Source organism: Parus major, chromosome 2 (assembly GCF_001522545.3).
Source record: "Parus major isolate Abel chromosome 2, Parus_major1.1, whole genome shotgun sequence".
Taxonomy (NCBI): domain Eukaryota; kingdom Metazoa; phylum Chordata; class Aves; order Passeriformes; family Paridae; genus Parus; species Parus major.
The window spans coordinates 32,053,809-32,081,733 of record NC_031769.1 but is presented as its reverse complement, the minus strand read 5'-3'; the positions used below and the strand labels follow the sequence as shown (position 1 = coordinate 32,081,733).

At 41.2% G+C, this 27,925-nt stretch overlaps 1 protein-coding gene across 6 annotated transcripts; it reads left to right on the top strand.

Moving 5' to 3' along the window:
* The first annotated feature begins 1,032 nt into the window (after window positions 1-1,032).
* On the top strand, window positions 1,033-27,374 carry GSDME (gasdermin E). Of its 6 annotated transcripts, XR_004495807.1 has the most exons (12): window positions 1,033-1,139; window positions 3,003-3,114; window positions 5,411-5,608; window positions 6,709-6,901; window positions 14,470-14,641; window positions 15,638-15,758; window positions 20,485-20,673; window positions 22,306-22,433; window positions 22,550-22,733; window positions 24,103-24,176; window positions 24,898-25,193; window positions 25,809-25,912. XR_004495807.1 is itself a non-coding variant. In XM_015617746.3 (11 exons), the coding sequence occupies exons 2-11, from the start codon at window positions 3,024-3,026 to the stop codon at window positions 26,037-26,039; spliced, it is 1,581 nt and encodes a 526-aa protein (XP_015473232.2). In that variant the 5' UTR covers window positions 1,033-1,139; window positions 3,003-3,023; the 3' UTR covers window positions 26,040-27,374. The 6 variants fall into 6 exon arrangements, 5 of the variants coding, with proteins under 5 accessions (XP_015473232.2, XP_015473234.1, XP_015473235.1 ...); XM_015617746.3 differs by lacking the exon at window positions 24,898-25,193 and having other exon boundaries at window positions 25,809-27,374; XM_015617748.2 differs by lacking the exons at window positions 1,033-1,139; window positions 24,898-25,193 and adding an exon at window positions 1,393-1,479 and having other exon boundaries at window positions 25,809-27,374.
* The last annotated feature ends 551 nt before the right edge of the window (window positions 27,375-27,925 follow it).

The window sequence follows — 27,925 nt, the reverse complement described above, 5'->3', positions numbered from 1 at the left end:
CTTTTTCTCGGGCAGGGGCTCTAAGAATGGAGCTTTATAAATTTCATTAGTTCATAAAAATTAAACCATCACAAATACAAGTGCTTAGGTGCATTCTGACTATTTGTTCAAATTTCTGTAATCAAGTGCAACCACAAAAAGAGAGATCTGTTTCATCCTTCAATCAATAAGGATGTCACTTGGGGAAATCAGAAAGGAGTGATGGATTAAAATCAGCTGAAATACATTGGAAGGTTTGGATATTACATGTAGCTAAATGGAAGAAATGGATTTACTTTAGCTGTGTGCATTTACTGATAACTTTCACCCAGGAGTGTTCATTTAAAGACATTAAGCTATCACCTTCCCTTTGTTCCGAAGTCAGGGTGTTAGCCCATTAAGGTCTGGTGATGTGACATTTGTGCCTTTACCGCCAGCCTCAAATGCCCTCTGTTCAAACCACAAGGGAAGTACCCAACCTGTGACATGGTTCACTCAAAAAAGATTTATTTTATATTTATTATCGTGAGAAAGTTACTCTGGGTTTCTGCAGACTCATCAGTTTCTCACTGGATCATTCCTCTGGCATCATAAACAACCAAGTTTTTTCACTGTGGTCTTTTCAAACAGCTGAGATACTGTGACAGTGCTCAGTATTTCACACTGTGGTTCATGAACCTGTCCCAGGCTCTACTGACCACACTTCTCATTTTCCACAGTGCTGGATTCGTGGACTGGGGGCCTTGACTTGAGAGCTCCCGTTCAGGCCACGGCGGCTTCACAAGGCCCGGAGCGCCAACCCAGAGTCGCAAACTCGCAGCCAAAATCCTGGCAGGGCTGTTGCCTGCAGCGGACTTCGCACTGGCCCCATGCACTTGCGACCACGAGCCGGGCTTGAGAGGCTGTCACAAAGATATCCTTATCACTCGTGTCACAGAACATCGCTGCCAGGCAGCTACTTGGAGGGAAAGGCAGCTGCCACTGTTATCTGTCAGGGTGCAGCCATACAAAACCGTCTGCCCCAGCCCAGTGGGAATTCTCCAGCGCCCCGCTCACAGGGCTGTCCCACACCCAGACCTGCCGCCGGGGGCCTGTGCTGGGCCTCAGCCCCACGCAGAGGAACACCTGCAGCCCTTCGTTCCAGCCCTCACGGCAGGACGGTCAGCGCCCGAGGGAGCTCGGGCAGATGGGCGGGATGGCGAGGCAGGCAGAAGCCACCCCGAGGGTTCGCAGGGCCGCGCCCCGGCCCCCGCCTGCTGCCCTGTGCTGGGCGGCGGCTCCGCGCCTCAACATGGCGGAGGCGCCCCGGGCGCGGCTCCCGCTCGGCCCGGGCACCCGGGCGGGGCCTGCGCCCCCCCCGCCGAGCCGCTGCCGGCACGGAGCCCCCGCTGCTGCGGGAGCTGCTCGCTGAGCTTCGCCGGGGCGCGGCGGGCTCGTCACGCCCCGCGGGCGGAGTGCGCCGCATCCCCGGTGGCGGCGGCGGGGAGCGCCGGGAATGCCGTGAGTACGGGAGCGGGCCCGGGGCGGTGGTACGGCCCGGCCGTGCCCGCCGCCCCCAGCCGCTGCCACCCCGCCCTTCCGCGGGGCATGAGCAGCCGCTGCGGCCTCCGGGCCGCGCCCCGCTGTCCTTCCCGCCCCGGGAGCAGCGGAATGGCCGCATGGCCGTGCGGTGCTCTCAGCCGCGGCACGGCGGGGCGATGCTCCCCTGGCCGAGCCGGTGCCGGAGAGGCGGGCGGGGCTGCGCACCCAGCGCCGCGGCAGCGCGGGGCCTTCCCACGGCGCTCGCACCCCGCAGGACGGCGCCCAAGGCCGGGGAAAGGCGCCGCATCTCTTCGGGGTGCCCGAGGCTGCGGCAGCGGTCTGTGGAGGCACGTGCCGCAGAGTCCTCGAGGAGCAAATAGAGGGCTTCACCCAAGGCTAAAATCTTTTGGGTGTGTTTTTGGGGACCACGTGCGTTCAAGGACTGTAATGCATTGTGTGGGCAGCTTTGCTAGGCTTTGTGTATTAGCTGTTATGGGTGAGCTTTTTTTCCTTTTAAAGTTTAATTACCTAGAAAGGAGGTGAAGATAACTGTAACGTTGTTTAATAAGACTTCTAACGTGCATGTCCTCACTTCCATGCCCCAGTTCCCTTCCGATGCAGACTCGTACTCCTTTAGCATTCCAAGGCCATTACCTCTCCTACACATGGTTAATGCCTAACAGCTCTTCCAGCACTGAAGCTCCTCTTTGGCCTTCAGGCATTGTGTTTCCGTACAACTTGGATTGTAGGAAGGGGTGTGCTGGCATTTGGCAATCCAGTTGTCCCTGTGTCCTGTGCCCAGTGTGCTGTGTAATCTTATGTTATATTATTAAAAAAAAAAAAAAAAAAAAGTGAAAGATACAGAATGTAAGAAATACCAGGCATCTGTTTGGTTTCTTTTACACTGACAGAGGCAAAACCTGATTGCTCATATAATGTTGCTTTGGATTTAATGTCCCACTATACTAGGTTAGGGAGCTACAAAGCAAAGAAGCAGGGTGAGATTTGTTTGTTTAGGTAAACAGTAAAATTGGTTTCATTATCTTTATTTGATCTCATCCTTGCCATTAAATAATCCTCCTGTAGCACAGGTTTGGGCTAATTTTAGATTTTTAAGTAGGCATGGAAGGTATTCCTCCTTCCTGTTCTGCTTTCGTGCTTAGCTATCAATCTGCAAAAGTGAATTCACTCTGGCAGGCATTTCCTACCAGCATGATGCCTTGCTGTCAAACTAAGCACAGCTCTATTAAAATTTCCAGAGGAAGAAGCTCCCAAGAAAGAGTTTTCTTAATGCTGAGTCTGTAACCACTCCATGTCCATTTGGTCAGGATGCTGTTGAGCCTTGTGGCTGTATTAACTCCTTGATATTGGCTAGGGGCATAATTGCTCTGTGGCTTTGTTCTAGGAAGTAGTGAAGCGAGGTATTTGGGAGGCATTGTCAAAAGGTGCTATATCCAAAGAGAAATAAGCAGGAATTTGGATAGAATATTCTTGATTTGCAGGTGTACCTACATCAGCAAAATATGCTCCCTGCAAAAACATTACCAGCACAGCAAAGTGTGGGAGACATTGCCATCATTCTGAGGCTGAAAACTGCCCCATCTCTCCTGCCTGGTGAGTCTTGTTCATCCTCAAAGGCACTCTGTCCTCTTCCCTTCATGTTCCTTTTCCTAGTCAAGAGCAGTGATGGCAAGTGAAGGCAAAACACTGTGAATTGGAAGCTGCATTGGTTCCTCTCATGAGATTTAGTGAGTTTGTAAGAATGCCAGATATTAGGACCTGGTTTTGCAATTTGTTTTATGATAAACTTAGAAATTGGTGGCTTTTTTTTTTTTTTTTCCAGAGACCATGCCCATGTGAGGTGACTATGCAGCAAGGGGATCAGGGTGATTGAGCAGTCATGAAATACTTGAAGTACAGAAATGTTTGTAGAAGGTTATGCTGGGCAAAAGCAGCTAATACAGGCAGTGAGAATTTTCTTGGTGATCCCCTACATAACAAATCAGTCATCTGTCTGTTTGCAAAATATAGACTACTGCAAAAGAAGTCCTGTGGATAAAAGAAACTAGTCTTGGTTTGAAGTTTTATTTGAGTTTTGTTGTTGTTGGTTTTTTTTCTGCTGCAGTGGATCTGCATTACTTTATTCTGTTAAAAGTGTTCTCACTGAGATTAAAACCAGGGAAATTAAGGAGGAGACATATAAGAATGCAAAAAGTCAGTCTGAGTTCAGTTTAGGAAAGGGTCAGAGAACAAGAAGGTCAGTGGAAATACTCCCAGTGCCCACAGCTGAGGTGGTGCTGCAGGGTTTGCTGCAGCTGCAGTTACAGTGAAAGCCCCAGAAGACTCTTCAGTAAAATCTTATGTGACTTTGACACGTAGACATTGCTCAAATCCTTTTGATGCAGGTGTTGTTGGAAAACACCCTTTATTTGTTACACAGACTAGGCCATAGAGGATTCATGAGGAGGTAAATACCTCCTCATGAATTGTTAAATACTGTGTGGAATATGTGAAATGAAATTTGGGAAAAACTAATGAAAAGGTAAGTTTGCATCTGCAAAAAGGCTTTTTTTTCCTAATACAGAAATACGGAGCCTGTGGTCCAAGCACTAATAAACTCTATTCAGGTTTCCATTTTCTGTCAATAATCCTGAATGCTCACTGAAATATCGGTTTTTGTTTGAATTCTGTTCTATCTTACTCTGGCCTGTGTTTGTAAATGATGAATCTAAAATCTGTGTGGAGCAAGACAGGTAATTAATTGTGAAAGTGTTTATATCCAGCTGAGATGTCTTATGATCTTAGCTGAACTTTCCAGTCATTGTCAGCTGGGGGACTTAAAGGAATGCTGCTGGATTAAATAAAAACAAACAACTGATTAAATTCTGGAGATATCATTAGCTCAGATAACACAGAGTTGAAAAACTAGAAAGATTAGATTCTTCAAAAAGCTCAAATATTGATTTATTAGAATTGTGTGTTTAGCACCTGTGAATGGTCATTTTTACCATTTCTTCTGTGACTTTAGCCAGTCTCCCTTACTGGAAAATGTTCCTTGTAAATAGAGTGAAATACATTCCTGGGGATAAGAAAAACCTTACATGATAAGAGATGCTGGTAACTTTTAATTAAAATCATTGCAAAGCCACAGTAAGATAATGTATGTAATTGTGCAGAGGATATCAATAACAGTTGTGAATAATGGTTGCAAATAATGTATGTTCAATTTAGGTGTAGTTATGCAAATGAAAAATAGAAAATTGGAAAGCATTGAAGGTAAAATGAGTTCATAAATAAAAAAAAATAATTGGAACTTTCAACTTTCCAGGGGTGTAGTGCAGAAACAAAACTTAGTAACAAAGATGCCAGCTCACATATTTGTATCATTTTTATGGAACAGTTGTTATTATCCCTCCATGTGTTTACTCCCTATTAAAAAGATCATTTGTGTGAGTAATACCTAATTGCCTTATGTGGAGTAAGTTTTATGTTAGTAATAAAAGAAGGATCCTGTAGGGAGGCAGAAATCCTCTGCCATTGCCTGAGTGCTCTCCTCATCGCAGCTCGTCTCAACAGGGTGTTCATTAGTAGATGCTTTTTCATAGAATTTCAGGTAAGCTGTCTAAATTTTTCCTCCCTAACAGATTAATAACCTGTGAATGTTCCTTTTAACTAGAATTCTTTTATTAGTTACTGAGAAAACTTACACTGGGACAAGTGATTTGAACTCCTTCCCAGCTCTGAGTGGAGAAGATAAGGTGAAAACACTACGGTGTTCCTTTGCTGATACCAATTCTGTGAAGAACTTCTTAAAATGATAATGTAAATATTTATACTTTCCAACTGTAGTTGTTTGAAAATAGATGTATTCTTTCAGGCTTTAATTGATTCCTTACAATGTTTGCAAAAGCAACGAAGAATTTTGTGAGAGAAACTGGCAGTGGAGGTGACTTGATCCCTGTCTCCCACCTGAATGCATCAGACAAGCTGCAGCTTTTGAGCTTAGTTACGAAGAGGAGGAAATTCTGGTGCTGGCAGAAACCCAAGTATCATTTCTTGACAGTCACCCTGAGTGATGTGCTTACTGAAGACAAACCAATAAAACCAGGTAAATCCATACTCGGGCAGCACTATTAGTGCAGATAAAAACAGTACAATCCCTAATCTGTTTTGTTATTATTCTCAATTAGTTATTAGAGGGCTTCTTTCAGAGGAGTGCTCTGAAGAAATCCTCCATCCATGGGAATGAGATGAATGGGTCTTTTCCCACTTGTCCATTTATGTAACTAAAACTGGTAGTAATAAAAGTTGGTTAAAAAAAGAAGAAAGTTTTGCCTGAGTATTGAGTGCTGAAGGTTGTCAGGCTGTTCATTTGTACTGTTTAATAACAATGCTGTCTGCAGCCACAGGAATATTCCTAGAATATTATAGGGGGTTGTATGTGATAGTATTGTGAAACTGTACTATGCTCCAGGTCAAAAGCAGTGAAAAATGTCTTGTTGGAGTTAATAGCCCAGGGAATGCTTCCAGGCCAGGCCCAGTGAATTTCACCACCCATTCTGTTTGTCTTGCACAGACTGGTAAAAAAGGTTGACCCTTGTAGTTTTTCTTCATCCAACTATAACAGTCCCAGCCATGTTTTAAGATTAATGAGGTGGAATCCCATATTTCTGGACATGTCATAATTCCATATAGGAAAATAGATCATTCCCTAACCTAAGATATTAATTATAGCTGACTTGGAAAATTAGCTGATTCTGAGTCAGTTCTGAGGTTTTTAGGTATATAAAATTCAGAATTATTTTAAACCAGTTAGATTTTTCTGTTGGTTTTGGGACAGGCCTGTGATGGGACGTGTCAAAATACTGGCACCATTGTACAAGCAGGTCTGCTTTGTAGTTTTCTTTGTAACTGAAATAACTTTCAGTCATTCTTTATAAATATTTCATAGTGTCTGAGTTCAGCACTTCAGTCACCTTATGTTTTCCAAAAATGGCAAAATACAAAAGGTAGTAGAGGAAAGATGGTGAAAACATGAAGAGAGAAGATGCAAGAGTTGTAGAGATGCAAATTTTATTATTTACCTCTTCGTACTGTTCCTTGCCTTCATTAACTTCTCATATTTTCTTTTAAGTGTCTCTTCCTCCAATCACTTAAGGATGGTTTCAGCACTTTTCTTCACAGAAATTACTGTTATTGCTTTCCTAGTTATTGTGGAGTCTGACTTTGCAAAATATATGGGGAAGTTTGAAGATTTTGTTCAAGGAAGTATTGAAGCATCATTTGTGAAAGTCAGCCTGGGAGCTGGGGGGAAGGGCTACGTGGAAAACCAGTCCTCATTTGGAAACCTGAGGAAGCAGGAGATTGACTTGCAGCAGCTTATGAAAGATGTCAAGGACAGGTATGTTTCTAATGTGGGTGTTGTAGTGGCCAGGAGAGATTACTGAGCTGAAAAGACTTGGGCCAGCTGCAATCACTGACCAATTGATTTTGTAGTGTTGCCACAGTTTGAAAATTATTTTTAAGTTTTCATATTCATGATAAATCATATATACAAAAATTAAATTTTCCGTATTTTGAAATTTTCTTAGTCATACTTTTCCCTTCCTTGTTTTAAAAACATTTCTGTAATTTCATTTTATGTATTTGCATGAATTACCACCTGGGACAAGAGCCAAATTCTCCCTTCTTTGGGGGACTGTACTGAGGTAACAATCTGGAAAAAAAAGAGAATTAGTTCTCTGTGTTACTGGGGCATTGAATATGGAAATTGCATTCAGAACTGCTAATGTTCTTGTAAGCAGGCTTTGTAATATTGTGTGTGTGAGTGACCATGCTAGAAAATGGGATTATTTAAAGTTAAAGTAATAGCAAAGGTGAGCAAGCATAGTCAAGGCATATTCTCCTAGCTGAGGAAAATACAGATCTATTACTTCCTGTTAGACACTATTAACTGAGGGGGAGCATATTCTTTATTTTACAAGATATGCAGCGCTTCCTCACTTCCTGCCCTACTCTGAAGTCAGATCTCTTTAATGTTGCAATGAGAGTGGCATGGTCCAAAGCCTATTTGGCAACCAGCTGACCTGTCAGGGGTCTATTCTTTATTGCAGGTCGTGACTCATGGGAGATCATTTGTGACAGCATTGTACTCTAGATCTGTAGCAGGGGCTGTTATGAATTTAAATAGCCTTTGCTGATGCTCTGAAGATAAAGATGATAGGTTTTTGCTATCAGTGCAGAAGTTGTCAGAAGCATTGTAAATTTGCTTTAGATACACTGATGTTCTAGGAATAATCAATTCTCCATTTTCATGGGAACAAATGGCTGGTATTCTTTTTATTGTGAGCATTCACAAGTCAACAAATTTATTCTAATAAGGCTTCTTGCTCTCTATGTACTGAATGCCTTATTAAAAGCAGAAAATACTGGGCTAAATGTGTGCTCCAAGCCTGTAAAATTAATCTAGTATCAGGAAAATAGTGTCAGTCAAGATTTAGAGTCTTTTTTCTAGCACTAGATAGAATCTTACGGAGAAACAAACTAGAGTAACTTTGATTTAGGATCAGTAAGCTTTTACTTGAAGTTACCTATTCAATTCACAAAAAAAGAATCCCCCCCCCCCCAGCAAATCTGAAGGTCTTGGAGTTAGTTACAATCTTTATGTAACTAATGTTACTTTCTTTTGAGTTTTGAAAATCAGTAGCTCTACACTGATCTCTGTGTAACTGTAACTGAAGCTGATGTGTGTGCCACTTTATGCAAGGCACTAGATCTTAGTTCATAAAATAGATGCTCATAGCTTATTAAAGCTTATGATGCACAGTGTATAATTGAAACCAAGTCAGTCTGCCTTCTGCCAGGTCGCTGAAAATGATGAGGATAGCAGAATTTTTATTTTTTTCTCCAGTATAATGCAGAGGCTCACTGGAAACTGTTGGCAGTGCCTTACAGATGAAATTCAACTTATTTGTTCATAAATATTCTATGATTTATGATTGATTGTGTCCGAGCTTCAAACTTTCATCTTGTTGAGTATACATGAGTATTATGTGGAGTGCTGATGGCTACAAGTTAGTGATTTTTGGATGCAAAGCATTGCAGTACTTATAAGAACATGTTTACCTGTCAAGCCTTGTGAAATGCAAGGCAGCAAGCTGTTCTTGATGTAATTTAACGACATGTGGTGCTTGTGCTTGTTTGATCAATCGCTACTTCATTTATTATTTCACATATATAACCTAGTTAAGTTGCATTTTTAAAATTTTCTTGTATTAGGCTGATTAAGTCAAAGTTGTAGATTAGTAGCAGTTAACTCAAAAAAGTCAAAGCTGATGTGCCTTTTAAAATAAGTCATGTGACTCTTCAGCATTGAGCAAGCTGAAGGTGCTCAGTGGCAGCAAATCGGTTTCCTGTCACTTCTTAGGTGAACCTTCTGAAGGAGAATCCTTTTTCTTTGTTCTTTTAATTAGATTCCAGGTGCTGCATTGAAAAAGGGTGACAGCTGAAGGATGTGGGATGAGATGCTTCCTGGTTTGCAGAAGCAGTGACACTGTAACTGCAGAACTACTTATTAACATAATATGCTAAAATGAAGTTAAACGATAGTTTTAGATACACAAACTTGGCATATTTCCCTTTATGTTATTTTGATTTTGTATTACATAGTGCTTGCTATTTCACAGAGCATGTAACATAGTGATACATACATGATTTGGGGCAGAGTCCTGTGCCTTTAGCTCACTTGGATTCCTATGGATTTAAGAGTATATTCCATCTTCTATTTTAAGGCTTTCAGTACTGTCTGCCATAAGGTCCTCTTAGAGAAATTCAAGTATGGGCTGGATGAGCCACTTTTCAGTGGTGCCCAGAGACAGAGCAGAAAGCAATAGGCACAATCTGAGACACAGGAGGCTCTGTCTGAACATCAGGAAACTTTTTCACTGTGAGGGTGACTGAGCTCAGGTTGCCTGAGGAGGCTGTGGAGTTCCCCACCTTGGAGACATAATCCTAGGCAGACTGCTCTGGGTGGCCCTGCTAAAGCAAGGAGGTGAGACCAGATGACTGTCCAACCCTAACTGTTCTGTCTTCTTCCCTCCAGTAAAAAGGATTATGAGGTTGTTATAATCTCTGTACTTCTCATATATTAACAAATTTGCTTTTTTGTTTTTACCATTTCACTAAAAGTCATGGAGGGTGGTTGAAAGAGAGATTCTGAGAGAACAGTGATAGCAGTCAGTCAGTTCACATCAGCTGCAGAAAAAATTGCCTGTCATACTTCCATCATTTTGTGTGAATGATCCCTAACTCTATGATTAGCATATTAGGAAAAGAGCTGTGTTTTTAGCAGCACACTTGGGCATGGCCGAAAGATACTTTCCTACTGTTGCATATTGCACTTTAGTTGAATTAATGAAACTGCATATTATTGTCCATACTGAGACAAAAATAAATGTCTAATCTTAATCTAAGTACAGTGGAAATTCAGACAATTTTGTGATTTATTGTTTAAAACTCCTTGAGCATTTATAAGGATGATGAGAAAACCATTCAGTTTTCTACCTAAGCTGCTACATGAGGTAATACGAAGTCAGAAAGTGTTGTGAGACGGGATTGAATAAAAGCAATTGTGTGTGCCTGTGATTTAAAAAATAAGGAGCATGTCAAATAGAAAATAGAAAAACTACCTGTCACTTGCAATCTTAGAAGTCTCTGGTATTCTTAGGGAAGATGTTCTGTGAAGTACGTGTCAGGTTATTCTGCAGGGAAAATAGTAAAATGTGATCAATAAGCTGACTGTTGCAGATGCTGTGTTCTGTAAGAAATAGGTCAGAGAGGTTATATTTGAAATGGATTAACAAAAGAAATATGCATCTGTGCTTGGTGGAAAATGGCAGAGTGAGGTCTGGTAGATTTTACTGTCTGACAGTCATCTAGAGATCTCTATTAAAGCAGGAAAAAAGCTGGGTGAAGGCTCTCACTTGCAACAAGGAGTATTTGTATGGAAGACATCAGACTGTTGCACATAATAAATGAAGTGGAGAAGAGGCTGTGAGGCTGCCTGCATCTCTGCAGCTGGGAGAGGAGATATATTGAGGTGACATTGCCCAGTACAGGAATGAAAAGTTTTTTTACCTGTAAGTAGTTTGGACCAGTGAAAATTTGTGCAGACAGGCAGCAGTGCTGATTTCAATGTGAGGATGGAGAGTACTCACAGCAATACCCATTCTTCTTGGTATTTGTAGGAAATTGACAGGCACCTTGCTTTGAGGATTTGTGGGTGGGTTACTGAGATGGTTAGACAGGAAAAATAGTCCTATGGCCTCTCCTTTGTAGGAAATTAGGTCAAATTCCTTGCCTAAAGAAAAGACCCTGAGTCTCAGCAGTGGGGTTTAGAGCAGACTTGTGTTCTCTACTTCAATTGTGAGAGCCTGTTATGTTGCCAGGTGTTGTCTGTTTTTTCTTGTCTTTATTTGGTTTCTGCCTTTCTCTTCTTTTCTGATTCTAGTCTGCAGCAAATTGCCTTTGTGCCTCTATTGTCTACTGCTTTCCTAGTGCAAGAAGAAAAATACTGAATAAAGGTGAAAGTCTTTGCATTACAGGAGAGTAAAAGTGTTTAATCTAGTTAAGTGTGGAGTCATTTAAATTCAAATAAATTATTTTATGTACATGTTTGACCCATAAAGCTTCCAGCATAGTAAATCATTGACCTCAGGAAGGTTGTTTAAACAGAACAAACAATCAAGCAAAACCCCATAATTTTTATCTTTTAAATAATTTTTATTTGTACAGGCTTATACTCTGTGTGTTGATAATGGGTCTTGGCAAACCAACATCTCATTATATTTTCTATGGTGTTATTTTTGAGTGCTTCAACTCAGCTCCTTGGGGTAGGATAGGTAATGGTGATGTAGTACAAATGGCACAGGGTTGGTGGGGGCTTTTGTACAGTACAGACTGAAAGAGATGGTAAGAGCCATAGTTGTAGAGCAAAAATAAAAGCTCTGAAACAGGACCTGTAAAATAAAAAAAGTGCAATGCAATTCATGGTCCTTGCATGCATGTATTCTCAGGGATTTAACTTGGCCATCTTACGTTATTCAGACATTTTCTTATATTTAGTGTTATGCTGGCAAGTAAGTTCAGTTCTTGCAAAAATACAGTCATAGACTCAGTGGCCATTGCCCTGCAATACTTGAAGTCCTGCTCTGACTGTCAAACTTTAACCCTGTTGTGGTTTGGTCTTGATGACTGTTTTCAATGATAATTTAGATAAGCTGGGTACTTTCCTCGTGTCATCTGCTGTTTGAGTTGCTGAGGAGAGCAGAATATTTTGCCTTCAACAGGCAAAATTATTATTGCACCAGTAATCAGCCACGATGTGCCCACATGCAACCCTAGAGTTCTGTTTTATGATAGAAAGTTCAGTACCAGAAGTCTAGAAGAGAACACTTAGCTGTGCTATCCTGGAAGAAAAGGTTTCTGTAGCTGTGGGTAGGGCTCTGTGTTTGAACTGGAGCTCACTAAACTTACTGAGTTTAGAGAGGAGAACATTTCTGATGGCTTTACAATGGAAAAAATGTAAAGTGACTTGCCACTGAAGTGATTTGAACCTTGGGGCTGTGGCAGTAGCTCTGGCACACATTCAGCTTGTGCAGGGGATCCCAGGTCACCTCTGGGCCCTGCCTGGGGAGTGCTGCTGCAGCAGGTAGCTGTGTGTCCCTGTGTGTCAGTGTCACTCCACAGCCCTCAGTGCTGCTGCAGCAGCTCCTCCAGCCTTGCCTCCAGGATTTGTTCACTGCCCCTCTCTGCAAGTTAATGATGTCTTCTGACACTTCTGCTCTGCCACTCTGCTGCTACTTCTGCATCTGGACCTCAAAGCATCCTCAGATGCAAAGGAACGTGACAGGGTCTGAGCCAATCCCACCTTGGGCAGAATACTGTAGAAGCAGATGGAAGAAAAGGTCTCTTGAATTATTTTGGTTATTCATTTGCATAGAATTAGGTCATATTCTGTATGCTTCTTCAATTAACACTTACTCAGAAACAGCAAATCTTTATTTAGCAGGTATTTTTCTACCTTTGATGGTTTGAGAGGGATTTTTCCTCTAAATTTTGGGGAGATTGAGCAAGTTTTCCATCCTCTTAAACAGTCAAAAAATACACATGAAAGAAAATGACAAATTGCTTTTGTGCTTCTTCATTGTATTTTTCCCCCTATGGCTCCCTAGGTCAAATGTTAAAGCTGCAAGTACTTAGTACGTTAATTTGTATTTTCAAGACGTGTAACATACCACTTTAGAAACATAAATAATTATTGTGAAGTATATGATAGGCTTGATAGACTGTAACTAATGACTCTGGTTCAGAACAGTGATGTTTGTGGTAGCTTGACATTTCTTCAATATTTGCTTAATCCAAAGGTTCATTGCATTCCAAGCATAAAGCATGACTATGCACCAAAAGAAAAAAAAGTTCTATTAATAATATCAGGAATGTTTGGGGATGCTTTTCTAGTGACTGCTGCATTGCTTCAGAGGTATTTTGTTTCCCTTGTCTAAACAATCAACTTTAAGGTTTTCAGACAGTTCATTCCAACTGATTGAACTTTCATATAAGCATGTAGCTCTCCAAAGATCAAAAATTGCCCGAGGATATTTTTAATTCAATAAAAACCCCAGCTGACTTCAGACTTACACAGACTGAATAAATTCAAAACTCCAGAATCTAATAAATCTAAAACTTTTTAATTAAAAGTGGAGATATCTTGATTTAAATGAATTGGAGTCAGACATGTCTTTCTGTCACATTTTTGGGAAATTGCCATTTAGCTCCATGAATAGCCATTTACAATAAAAGGGAGGAGAAAAGACCGAATAATTTGAGTCAGGTGTAGTGATCCTTTAATATTCCAACAGTTTTGCTAGATTACCTGTTCATAAAAAATATATCATCTCATTTGAGGACCTCCAGTGAATATTTTGCAAAAGTATAATATAATTGACAAATTTTAATCAATTAAATACAGTTAAGAAGTTGCTTTAACTTATACCAGAAAGTCTTTTAACATCTCAAAAGACAAGGAAGTGGATTTTGTAACATTTTCTTAGAAAATAAACCTCCTGTATTGTTTCTGGGAGTTCAGTTTCTGTCTTCTGCTCATTTTAAGAAGAACCTAATGTTAGAATTATTTTCAGCAGAATTTAAACAGATGCTGAATTATGCTGTGGAGTATTAAGTTGGTGCCTGGGCTAAAGTTTTGAGCTCCTCCCCACAGTTAGTTTTCCTTTTGGCTGTGACAGTCCTGGTCACCAATCTTAAATTTTGAGTCTATACCAATGAATAACACTGGACTTTGAACCAGGTGGGTTTCTTTCACTAATCCCCAGTCTCAAAATCAATGAGATCTGTGTTTTCTCATTCAGTCCTTTGAAATAGTTGGTCAGTGCTGATCCCACTCAGCCTGTTGGGGATTTAAGTGAGCACTGAAACAGATCTGTAGCAAGCAGTGAGGGTTGACACTGAGGCATTGCTGTCTTTGTGTCCCCCAGCCAGCACCCCCTGCCATGGCAATGTCAGAACAAGCTCACAGTAGGAGAGGATTCAGTCCAGTGTCCAAGAGCCTGACTGGTTGGTTTTGTATTACTCAGGAAGCTTAAAGTTGCCTTTAATTCCCTCTTTGCTTAGAAAGGATCTGGACAACTTCCATTTTTGCTCAGGGAAACCAAGAGTCAAGTAGGGAATCGAGAATTCAATATGTATGTGAGGACTTATTGTGGAATACAGATATTTACTGCTGCCATATAACAAAAGAGGACCATAATTTTGAGGAGGCTGCTCATACAGAAACCACAAAAATATTTTTTTACAATAAAAGCTTCTTCAAGCAATTAAGAAAATATGGTTGGTTGTGGATTTGTTTTTTTTATCACAATTATAGTATTGTTAATGGTGTATTTTCTTTTTCAGGACAATAGATCTAAGCAATAGTTTACTGCAACAAGTAATAGAAAGAAAACGTGAAGTGCTGTGCATCTTGAGAGAAAAGATAATCACAACTCAGAGGTGTACGATATCCGAACATATCCAGACAGAAGAAAAAGTCAGTGGTGTGATGGGATGCACTGCAAAAACTGTGAAGGTAAAAGTTACTGAAAATCAGCAAGGAACAGAACACTTGCACGTTATCAGGGAAGAAATTATTTCTCCAAATGAGGTTCAGAGTATTTTTCATGCTTTCTTAATGTGCTGAACAAACTGCAGTTCTTGGTTTTGAAAATTCTGTATGGTAAAATGTTTTTTCCATTGCTTTTCTGGCAAAAGATGCCATATTTTTATATGAGCCTGGAAAGTAGTTTCCATCAATACTATCAAATTGTGATTCCATTTCTCTGTAGATTCCTGCCTACAGCAGAACATGAAGAAAACCTAAAACAATTCATTGCAAGTTGAATAGCAAAATGCATTTCTGAATCAAATTTATTTGAAAAGCCAAGTAATCATTCATCACAAATGGTTGCAGTGTCTACTGAGTGCACATATTTATTGGGAAACTATTTGTTTTCAATCATGGGAGTAGAGATTAACTGAGAGATTATGAGGCTATCTGAAAAATTGCCTATGGATTGAGAAGGAATTAGCAAAGTCAAAACATGCACATTCATTGCAAGTTTTGGTTTCCTTTAAAAATGAGATGAATCACTTCTGTGTAGAGTGTGTCTCCAGTTGCAGGAATCCAGGAGTTGCAGTATTACAACTCTCTTTGCAAATGCCACCTTCCTGGTACCAGCCTCCAGCTGGCAAAAGAAATGTCACAGTAGACTTGGGCAAGGCAGGACACTGAAGTGGGTGCCCATTTCCAAGTGACATGGTGCTTCATGTGTGGCAAAGGCTGCACCTGGAGCTCAACTTTGTGCTAGGACAGGGGAGCTAAGAGCATGAGAGCTGCTCTTGGCATTGTGTTTCTACCTCACTCTTTATCTAGTTCCTTTCTTAGATGCCAGATGTAATGTGTAACAGTTTGATGAGACATCATGGGGCATAAAGCATATTCTTCTTCCATATTTTTCACCTTAATTACATGTTTAAACTGTGCAGTAGCTGAATCAGATAAATGGTGAATAAATCTGTCTTGTAGGTTTCAGTAAGTGAAAATGGGACTCTGATGAAAGATTCTAGTGTGATCCTTGAAATTCCTCCTGCAACCACTATTGCCTATGGTGTAATTGAACTGTTTATAAAGCACAATGGCCAGTTTGGTAAGTGAAAAGCTTGGTTTTTGTGGCACACAGTTGAGCTGTGGACAAAGCTGTTTGTCAGACAGTGATTGTTACGTTTCTGTGTGCATGAAGGTGATTATGTTGTGTGGTGTCCTTTGCCTTGATAGTTATTTGTGCTAGAAATGCTGATTTAGTAATTTAAAACTCTGATTTAGTAATGCTTTTTCACTTTCTTGAATGCACTGTAAACTCAGAATGACTTAGGTTTCAGGGAACCACAGGAGATCATGTAGCTCGACCCTCTGCTTAAGGCAGGGCCAACTTTTGAATTTAGATCAAAATTCAGCGTTAGATCAGATTGCTCATATCCTTGTCTATTATAAAGTTTTGATTTATCTCCAGAAACAGAGATTCCATCACTCCTCTGGACAGTTACCATGTTTGACCACCATGGTGGTGAACTTTTTTTTTCCTTAATATCTGCTGTTTATTAGATTGCTCTAGGCTATGAATGGGGGGCTTGTACTCAAGAGTCCAAAACTGGACACAGCGCTCTGAATGCACTTTCCCAAACTGAAAATTCAGTTCCATCAATCCACCAGCTACAGCCTTGTCAGTACAGCCCAGTATGTAGCAAACTTCAATAACTGCAAGGGCATGTTACTGATCCTCTTGGATTTATCGTCCTAGTCTTTTGCTGCAATTTTGCTTCCAGCCAGCCGGCCCTTGGCCTGGGCTATTCCCTTCACCTCTTGCAGAGAGTGACCTGAGTGTAAATCAACCATCAACCAGGAATGTTTAGACAACAGTCATTAAGAGCAGAATCATACATATAGGACTGGACTTTTGTTTAAAGATTGCCCTCAGAATGGTTGCACGAATGCCCTTGTCATGTTTTCTGGTCATGCTTTACTTATGTCAGGTTGAGTATCTTTCAGGTTAAAAAAAACGTCAAAATTGTCTTTGGAGGTAGTTGTATCGCTGCTTTGCACAATTGCTTGGGTTTTTCTTTCTTGTTTATCCTCATTTAAACTCACAGACCTAAAGGAGATTTCAGGGGATGTTATGCAAAGAGGAATAAAATCAGATAGTGGAGCTGGAAGTTGGGAAGGACTGATGTGGGGAGGAACAGGAGATACATTGAAGAAATAATTGGAGTACAGCTGAGATTTCAATCCAGGATGTGCTTTACTTGGATGAGAAATGCAGAAGATTAACTCTCCATCATCCATCTTCTTTTCTGATATTAATGAAGTCTGTAGGCTCAGGAATAGAAGTAAATATTATGTAACCTGTAAAAAGTTTCTGAAAAGTGGAATTGCTCTGATGTAGACTGAACACAGAGATAGTAGCAGAGGATCTTGACATCATGGTTATAATAGAACTGTAATTCAGAGTAATGAGGTGCAATTAAGGCTGTCTGACTACATAGGTATATAGCTGATAGCCTACTTAGATAATTTCTACATGGAATTATGATGTCCTGCTAGCTAAGAATACATGGGTCTTGTTAATTATCTGTATTTCTCTGCTCTTTTTCTACTTCTGCTTCTTTTTCCACCTTTTTTTTTCATATTTTAATATTAACATCTTTTTAAGCTTCAAAACTAACACCGTTTGTTTCGTGTTTTATCTTAAACAACCTATGTCATGCCTCTTTTCTTTTTTAATTTGTGCTGTTTTCCCTTGCCTGAGTGTCACTGAGAAGGTAAAGGGGAGGAACTGACAACAAAATTAGGGCTTTGCCAGCAAGAGTAAGTATGGTGGAGCTTAAACTTCAGCTTATTACTGTCTGAGCAGCAGGGATCAGTGTCTGTTTATGGAAATAGAAATAGCCTTTGAAGTTAAACCCAAGGACTAATGTGGTTCTTTCTTGTGAGACTGAAAGTGACCAGTAGCAGGTGTAACCTAATGGGATTCTCTTCACAGATAATTACGAAGTAAGATGCATGTAAGCTTTTTATTGTTTCTTTTTCTTTGCCACTGCTAGTACCTGTGTTATTCTGTTAGGAAGAATGGTATACAAATTTTCTTTTAAATGTTCTGACTAATGTGACTGGACATATTTGGATATTTTTATAAATAAATAAATTTTAAAAAAGAAGGGGGATCTAATCCTTTTCTGATCCATTTACCATTGTGCTTTCCTGTAATCATTCTGTTTGATTTCTACAGGCTAATTTTCCACTCCATGTAAAAGCTGTTTCTCCTTAAGGCTTTGCAGTTTTGTGCCTCTAAAGTTGTGCTGAAATGCCTCTTGTTCTTGCTTTACAAAGCAGGGGATATAAAAGCATCCAGCTGATTTGCTTTGTTCTGTTCATTGCTATATGTGTGCGGTTTGCTTTTTCTTAAATGTCTGTAAATCAAACAGTCCCAGTATATCCACTTTTCCTCATAAAGGAGTCTCTTTGATTGTTTTCATTGATCATCTCTGGTTTTCTTGCATTTTTGTTAACATTTCTGAGTAACTAACAAGCTCTAACTGCACTGTTGGAGGTTTGTCATTGATGAATGTAATAGAATTCAATACAGAATTAATTAACAGCCCTCTTAATACAAAATTTTGAGTCCTGTGTTTTCCTGTAAATTGAGTCCTATTGCAGGATTTAACAACATCATTTGAAAAGTTTGGTTTCCCTTATTAACATCATTTTGCCTCAGGAGGGGAGGCAGTTTATTAGCACAATCTTCCTCCTCAGGGTTCATGTGAAAGCCTTGTTATTTTCAATGACAGTAACATGAGTGAGCTGGCCTTGTGGTGCCTCAGCTGCTGTCCAGAGTCTTGTTGCTTTGGGAAGTCCTTAGCTTGTGTTAATTGCTTGCTCCTCTGCAGCTTCTTCTCCTCTGTGAAAGGTTATGCAAGCATAAAGGTCTGTCGTCTTTCTTTCTCTATGGCAGGAATTTCTTTGTCTGCTTTTCCTTTGAAAAAGCTTTTTGCTGATGGAGTACTCTCCATGCTTTCTCATCTGCTTTGAATGTCCTTAATTTAGTGAGACAGATGCTTACAACTGCAGAAAGGTTATATTTAGGCTTTATGCCTGGTACATGTGAGCACTGTGCTTGATTAGTTAATTTTTTTCTCTTTGCTGTCAGGTATTACTTTAAAATGGAGTTTCTCTTGCTAGCCTGCCTGTGTTTTCCTCAGACCGGTTGCAGAGTGCCTTGGGTACTCGAATCTTGCAAAAGAGGATCAGAATATGTATAGGGCTTTGACTGTATTCTGCATCTTTAGGGCACAGCGATGGACACATGAGCACAGAACTTGATACTCCAGATTTCGCAGCATAACTCTTATGAAGGCTCCCTGTTCCTTCCAGGAAGCCCTTAACTTCATCAGGCTGGGGGCATTGGGATGGCAGGATGAGGACACTCCTGTTTGGGTGAGGTTGGCCAGTGCTTGTCATGAAGATGAGGCAGAAAGAATAACCCAGCCAGGGCATGTTATTTCCTCTGTGAAGTTACTGAAGAGAGACAGAGCGATTATATTAGGAAACATCCCTGGGTGATGTCCTTTAGAGACTCTCAGAAGTCTCCTGTGTGTGGCTTGGCTGAGAAAGAGGAGTCTGTCAGTGCCTTGACCAATAGAAACTCTGTAAAGGACTCTCAAGAGTTCTTACAAATCTCAGAGAGTACTTTCATGTGTCCTTCATGAGTGGATCCTGTTGCCTGCATTACAGCACGTCTCTTAGTGGGTAGAAAGTATACAGAGTGGGGAATGGGAGGCTGGAGAGCAGTGCTGTATAAAGGGACCTGAGGGTCCTGGTTGATGGCAAGATAAACATGATTCAGCAGTGCCCTGGCAGCCAGGAGGGCCAACTCTGTCCTGGGGGGTATCAGGCCCAGCATGGCCAGCCAGGCAAGGGAGGGGATTGTCCTGCTCTGCTCTGAGCTGGGGCAGCCTCACCTCGAGTGCTGGGGGCAGTTTTGGGTGCCAGAATGTAAGAAAACTCTCAGAGGGGTACCCAAAGAAGGGCAGCAAAGATGGTGAAGGGCCTCAGTGGGAAGCCGTACAAGGAGCAGCTGAGGTCACTTGGTCTGCTCAGCCTGGAGAGGAGACTGAGGGGAGACCTCATTGCAGTTACTGCTTCCTCCTGAGGGGAAGAGGAGGGGCAGATGCTGGTCTCTTCTCTGTGGTGACCAGCAACAAGGAATGGCCTGAAGTTGTGTAAGGGGAGGTTTAGACTGGCTATCAGGAAAAGGTTCTTCCCCCAGTGGGTGGTTGGGCATTGGAACAGCTCCCCAGGGAAATGGTCACAACATCAATCTGACAGAGCTCAAGAAGTCTTTGGACAGCACTCTGAGGCACATAGTGTGATTCTTGGGGATGGTGCTGTGCAGGGCCAGGAGTTGGATGTGATGATCCTTGAGGGGCCCTTCCAACTCAGCATATTTTGTGATTCTGTGAAAACATCAAGAATTCCTACCTGCATCTCCTGTATGCAGCATTCTGGTTTACAGTGTCAGTGGGAAGTTTTCATGTTGTTTTCTGTCTACATCAACTTAGTTCACAGGAGCTGGTGTCACATTCTGTAGGAGGCAGCTGCACCACAGGTCTTCAGTCTGTACACACTGTACCAAACATCAGGGCTGCAGGAATGCTCAATAATTCACATGCACAGCAGCCGCTGGCATTCTCTCCATCTGGAAGAGATAAGACATGGAGAAATGACATGCGAGAACAATAGAAAATACAAGCTATCATCTCATTCAGTAATTGCTTGTGTATTTTATTAATTATTGTTTTTGGTTGAATTTCTAATTACAGAGTTCTGTCTGCTAGATGAACAGCAAGGAGGTTTTGAAAAAGAAAGCACAGAAGGCTCAGCTTATCCCCATTCATTTCAATTCAGAGATGCTTCGTTCTTCTATCAGCCAGATGCTGTTGATAATGAGATGTACTCTGGGGCTAAAAACCTCGTTCCCAGTGATGCTTCTATAAGTATATTGAAACAAGGTATTACCAGAAATGCTTTACATGATTATATTACAGTGAATTAAATAACCTGATAAGCAGAAATAATCTGGTACAATAGTAAGTAAGAAATCTCGTTAGTTCATTTCAGTAGCTCTTATCAGGAACTCTTGGGGGAATGCACTGAAAGAATATAAAAAATCAGTTTGCAATGAGTGAATGCACTGGACTCTTTCCCATGAACATTCTGAATCCATCTGTCAAAAATATCATCTTAAAAAGTCAGATGTTTATGACAGCTCTTTTACATTCTAGATAACCTCTGCAAGTTTAGTGATGATACATTGTTTCATTCAGAAAGGGTCACTGAAAATAGCTTCTCCTGGTTTGAAAAATACTCTCAGTGAAGCTTCTCAGTTACAGGTTAAGTCTCAAAAACAGACATCTCCCTTGCCTTCACTTGGCCTCATTATTTTCTGAGAAGCTTTATAACTGAGAAAATCAAAATGTGGTTTAAATGGAGGTTTGTTAATTGGTATAATGGCCCAGGTACAAGTTTTTATTGTAGGAATGTGGAAAGAAGAGGCAGGAATATTACTGGTGGAACGAAAAAAGGGAAAACCAGTCGGCCTCAGAACACACTGTGCTTTTCATCAGTTCTTGGTGGAGTTCTTACAGCTGGTTCTGCTGATGGATATCACCTCTCTTGTCTCTAAGTTTCACCCTTGGTTAATGGCTGTTCAATAAACAATATATAAAAAGCACTTGTGAAAGAATGATATGCCACTATTGTATTTTTTTTAGCTTGACATACCTATTTGCTTTTCTTGCTTAAAAGGCTTGGAGATTTCTATAAATAATCCAACCTCTGCTGTCTCTTGGAAAATGAAAAAGCTAAAAAAAATTGTTTTTACTAAAGAATTTGGAAGTACATTTAATTTTCTGCTCTTTGTATAGACAAATTCATACAATTGCATCAGATAAACAAAATAGCTGCTTGTGGCTGGACTTTTTTTTTTCCCCTAGTGAAGTAATTTTTTAGTTATAAAGGACATCTTTAAACAGATCATGATTCTTGACTGGAGTGACATGAAGGAAAATTTCTTTTAAACAAATTTAAGAACACTTGTATGCTCACATTTTTGGAATGTGGGAAAAAAAAAACATTCCAACCTTCCAGTTGGCATTATTGATTTGAAAGCTTCAGGTTTTTTTTAGCAAAGTGGTAATTTGATGTCACAAAAGATTTAACTTCAGTATCATAGTTGAATTGTGAGAAAATTAATGCAGAGCACTCCCTTGTACTTAATGAGTATTCTTCATTCTGCCATATAAATGAGCATTCTCTGGAGATAAACTTTGAAGTGGGAGACTTAAGATGTAGTTACTTGGTTAACACTGAAGTATTGACTTTGAAAATATTAAAAATACTCTACACCAAAATGTTGATTCTTGGTAGCAGTTCTTGTTTCTTAACGTTTGAATTGAGGTTTCATTGGCTCCTTAGGAAATAAAATCAGATCTGTTCAAGCCTTGCACTTGTGCTGGTGGAAATCAGGATGTTGAGGTGTGGTGATAAATAAGCTTTTGAAACATACAGAAAAATGTTATCTGTTTTGACTGGTATTTGTGTAGAAATACTTAGTTTTATTTTCCACTGCTTTCTTGGGGAAGATCTGTCACGGTTGAAGACCCAGTTCCAGCCCTTTGTGAAGCTTCCGGAAGACAAGCGAAGAGCTTTATATAAAGCCCTTTGTGAACTCTTGCTCCATGAAGAAATGGTGACTGCCCTGGGGGACATGGTAAGATGAAGAACTTTTGGATTGCTTCCTTGAAGTAATTTCAGAATAGCACTAGCATTCTCTTTTGATTGAATTTTTGTCTTTTCAAGTAGTTTTGCTTATTCTTTTGCTTTCAGTTTGATGATATATGCACAGGAGACAAGCCAGATCTGGAGGAGTTAAAGCTTGAACAGCAAAGAGACCTCTTTGACTTCTTGCAGCTTTCAGGGTGCAGTTTACAGAGTGAGCTGCTGCAGAAATATCAGCCTAAGGATGAAGAACTTTTCTCAGCTGCTCACCTTCTTATCAGTGCTATATCTGGTATGTTGTGAAAAGCCCTTTTTAAAATTTTATTTTCCTTTTAGAAGCTCCCTCCATGTTAAAGCTTTTATGGCTTTCCTTGAGCAGTTGGTGAGCTGCATGAACATAAATTTTTCTGTTCCCTTTTTATGGGTTTGTTATACTATGCTTAGCATTCCTGGCTGTGAATTAAATTCAGCCCTCAGTCACTGACAGATTTTGTGTGTAAATTACACATTCCCCCAAGACTGCTCAACTTTGCTTCTGCTGAGTGTGAGCATTTGCAGTTTGGCAAGCTAATTTCTGTACTTATTGTATGCCAGAGTCCTTCCCGCCTAAATGCTGAGAATTACAAATTAGGTGTTGTCTCCTGTGTAACAGCGTGTATTGTTCAAGTGCAAACTAAATTTAGCAAAAATGATTTTAACACAGAGACACTGCAATTAGAGGGTTGTGTTGCAGCTGCTGAAACAGGAGATTAAACATAAATGTCAAACAAATGCCATCCTCACAATCTAGCTGGCACCACAGTGTTAATTAAAAGCTACCTGCAAAGTCCAAGACAGACTTCCCTGGATTTTTGTCTTCTCTCTTGTATATAAAGAATTTCCTGACATTAAGATAACGAAGGGAAGTCCAGTGTAAATTGTGGCACTGTGCTGCAAAATGTCAGTGTGCATCCATATATGCACAGGACCCAGGTGGGGGAGCATAACTCATTTGTGGAGAGAGAAAAGAAATAGAAAACAGAAACCTGCTGATGTGGTAACAATTGTCAGATGCCATTAACAGCAGGGCACAGTTAATTGAGTGTGTTGCATTATTACCTGACTTTGGACATAATTTCTGCCGCTAAAGTCCAGGCATAGGTGTAGCTGGATGTAGATTCAAAAGCTTTTTTATGCCTGTTGCCTGTGGTACGAATTACAGCCTTTTTGTTACAGAGTTGAAGGGCACCACAGGGATCAGTTAGTCCTTCTCCCAGCCCCAGGGCAGTCTCAGCTATGCCATTCCTCTCAAATTGTGCTTTGCAGAAGTTAGCACCTCATAAAGATTTTGGGAGCATAGGTTCTTGGTTTATTCAAGGCCTAAGTAATTAACCCAGCCTGCAGACTCAGAGTTAAACACTGGAGAGATACTTAGGGAGGAGGCAAAGATGATGGGGAGGAAACCCCCTTTTCTACAAGTGCCTTTTCTCAAGGATGGAGATAGTCAGACCCTTTGCCCATCTCATTCTATGATGCTGGCAGGAAAGGGGCTGGATCAACTTCTTCCAAAGATCCAGATGATGAGGACCTGTTAGCTCCCTGACAAAGCTCCTGGAACAGCAGTCAGTTCTGGTGCAGGTTTATTTTCATTCTCACTTTGCTTGTGAATATGTCCCTCACAGAGCTGCCTGATGACACTCTTGTCCTGCTGCGTGCCTGCTGTGATCTTCAGGTTGTTCCTGTCTTATGTTGTTTGGTGAGTAATGGAGATGGGACCATGTGGGAACTGACAATGGTCAAATAATCTCAAAATAAGAGATTTTCAGACTTCAGGCATTAGCTTGAGCCTGTGTGAAACTAAGTCACACAACCTTCTCACTCTGGTCTGAGAAATCATAAGGAGGAATCCAAACAGTCCTTAGAGAAGGCAAAGAACCTTTGCAGGTGTTGTTTGGATCCTTGTTTACTTGCAAGAAACAGTCAAGGGATGGTGTTCCCTAATTGTCCAATGATGGTGATGCGTTGGTTTCATGACCAGTGAGAGTTTTACCTTTCGGACCTTCTCGGAACTGTCTATAAAAGAAGATCTGGAAGAATAAAACTTGCTCTCTTGTGCAACCCTGCTAGAGAGTCTGTGTCATGCTTTTGCTGTTCCTAATATAGTACAACATCACTGTGGCTCGTGGGCACAGCAGCAGGAGTGGCTGTGTCCTCGGCCATGTTCCTCCCCAGTGAAGGAGGAGATGTCAAGCTGCAGTGGGAATTTCAGCTGGAGGCAGTGCTTAGCCAAGGTCAGAGTCTGACATGACAAGTGAAGCACTGCAGGTGGATACCTAACTTCTGAACATTGCTGTATTTGGGAGATTTCTTGGCTTGTGAGCAAAAGAAAATTGTAACTTAAGCTCCAGTTTTATTTTTCTAATAGTCTCACTGTTTTAAAGTGTCAGTAAGAATAATTACCTCTCCTTGGGAAACAGAAATTTCGCTATGATAGCAACAGTGCTTGAGCCTTGGCAAACCCTGAAGTCTCAAAACTCTGAGGCCATTTATTGAAACTGCTGAAGGAATGGTGCAGGGCATTAGAGTAATGGAGCACCTCTCCTGTGAGGAAAGAATAAGAGAATTGGATTTGTTCAGCCTTGAGAAGAGAAAGCTTTGGAGTGACCTAATTGCAGCCTCCCAGTACCTGAAGGAAGCTTACAAAAAAGACAGAGACATCTTATGAGAGCATGCAGTGACAGGACAAGGAGGACTGGATTCCAACTGAAGGAGGGTAGGTTTAGATCAGATGCTGGGAAGGAACTCTTTACTATGAACATGGTGAGACACTGGAACCACTGCAATTTCCCAGACAAGTTGTGGATGCCCCATCCCTGGAAGTGTTCAAGGCCAGGTTGGATAGGGCTTTGAATAACCTGGACTAGTGAAAAGTGGTAGGGGGACTGGAACTGAATGATCTTTTAAGGTCCCTTCCAACCCAAACCATTCTATGATTCTGTGATTTTTTTAAACCTTTTTTAAAGTCACTTACAAAAACAATAAGAGAATTCTTTAAATACGTAGGGGCAATGGGAGTTCTGCTGTTTGCTCAGTGTGATAGGTAAGTGTGATGTGCAGTGAGAGTTGAACTCGGGGAATGACACAGTAGGAGAGATGTTTTTCCTTAAAGTGTGCCATAGTTCTTTGCTTTGGCAAAGCGTGCTTTGGTTCTGGATCAGTATGTTGTACTTGTCAGGGCTAATAGTAAAGGGAATCTTGACCTTTTGCTGCTGCCTTGTCAGCTCTCTGGTGGTTTTGTATGAAAGAACTGAGCTGTGTGATGGCAGGAACAGCAGTGCTTGGAAAATGTTTTAATGTCTCTGTCTTTTGCTCTCTCTCATGAATACAGCCTAACGTCGCTTCAGCCGATGGCACCGTGGCACTGAGCAGTCCTTTGGTGGCCACTCTCGCTGACAGAGGAAGATTTGAGGTTGTGCAAAGGCTGTTTGCTTCATCAAACATTAATCTGGAAATGACAGAGTCTTCTGTAAAAGCTGTAACTATGAAAGAACCGAGATTCTTCCCACTTGTTCTTTATGTTGCACTGTATGGATTTTGTGCTTTAGGTGGGAATGTATAGGAGCTGTACTGAGTATCCAGGTTTTGCCCTAGCCTGTTGTTTCTTCTGTAGCTCTGTAATTTTGGTGTGTTTGGGATCAGCAGTAGAGCTGTTCTGTTGGTACTTAGGGCAGCACAGCCAGGAATTAGGGTGACTAGGGGACTCTGCAGTTTCAGTGGAGAATACATAAATAAGGGATGAAGGCAAGAAATTAAAAAAAGAGCCATGGAAGATAAATTGAACATAGCTGCTCTGGTAGGTGTGTCAGGTCTGCAGGGCAGTGAAAGCCGGATTGCTTGCATTAATATGCACGGGAGAAAACAGCAAAGTATGAACTGCTTTTTGTAAGCAAGCAAACACTGGAAACCCAGGGTTCTGCAATGCAGCAACTGTTTTGCTCCTTTTAGCCTGGGTGTGCAGAATGCCTTCACTCTGGAGCAAGTGCAATGGAGGGCTCTTAGAAAGGTACTCAGATTCTCTTATTATTATTTGGCTTTATAGGGATTTATACCTCTGTGCAGCATTTTTGTTTTCTGTTATGTCTTTACTCATGTTAGCCAGTTTCAGCTGTTTAAACTGCATTCTGAACTTTGAGGTATGGCAGTGCCTTTTGCTGTGTGCACATGAAAGGTCCCTGCTGCACACCACAAAAATGATCATTTTACCCATATGACATTTTCAGTGCAGATATTTTGCTTGTTTCTTTGACTAACAGCAAAGTATTAGTAAAGCACTGTGTGCTTGAACTATTTTGCCTGGTTTTTCATCGTAGTTTTTTGTAATCATGGATAGAACAGAAATGCAGCAGAGATCACTGTAAATGTGGGCTTGGGAAGATGATGTTCCAAGTGGGTGGAGTATCAGTGCTTGCACATGAAATCATGAGACGGCTGAGAGACAAACAAGCAGGCACCTGTGTGGGGGTGATCAGTAACCAGGCCCTGCAGCGTAGCTGGTGGGTAGGAGTTCTGCTCAGTTTCCTACTCTATTCCCACATGGCCTTGAGCAGATTGTCTAAGAAGCCTTTAAAAAGTCACGTCAGTTCAGTTTTCCTCGAGGACATGGACTTTGCAGAAAAGCACCACGGTGCCTTTGCATTCCCTGAGAGCTCAGGATAGCTCTGGGACGTGGGCGTTTCTGCATCTCATCTGTTAAGTGAAGCTGATGGTGTTGCCTGAACTTTGTGCTGGTGTAGAAGGAAAGATTCTTCAGGAGCTGGAAGCATGGAACTCTGCTTCTGGGAGCAGGGTATAAGTGGGAAAGTCGTCTTTTGCCTATCACTACTAAAAGTTGCCTCTGTAATGAGTTTACAGAAACCTTCTATTAAATGCTATGTCAAAACAATAGAGTAACTTATGCATGGAATTTTCATTGCTTTTCTTTTGGGGACTACATATTTGACAATCAAGTGATTTGATTCTAGGCTAGCCTTACATGGAAAATGCTTTTTCAAGCTTAGCTGTGGTCTTCTCTAGGAAAGGAGGTGGTAGAACACCCAGAAGGGGCTTCAGAGGAGGCTGAAGCTTCTCATAAAAGGTTTGATTCATACACTGACTTAACCTCCCCAGACTGCTGCTTCCCTTTGCCCTCCCCAGGACGAAGGTTGGAGAATCCATACCTTTGCAGTGCAGGAGGAGGTCAGCAGCCTTTCAAGGAGTATGTGCTACCTGCAGAGGCCAGCAGGCTCTGCCTTGTACCCAGCACTTGCCTCCTTCCATCTCCTCAGTCTGAGTCCCCTGGGCTTTGTCCACTGGCCCACTCCAGTGTGGGCCCAGGAGAACAACTCCCTTTTGTGCTGCAGTGCTCAGAAAATCAGGTGCCCAGATTCAGCAATGACCATTCCAGGGTGGCTGAAGAGCCCCCAAGGTCTCCCTGTGGTGGAAAGGGGATTTGGCACATTTATGAAC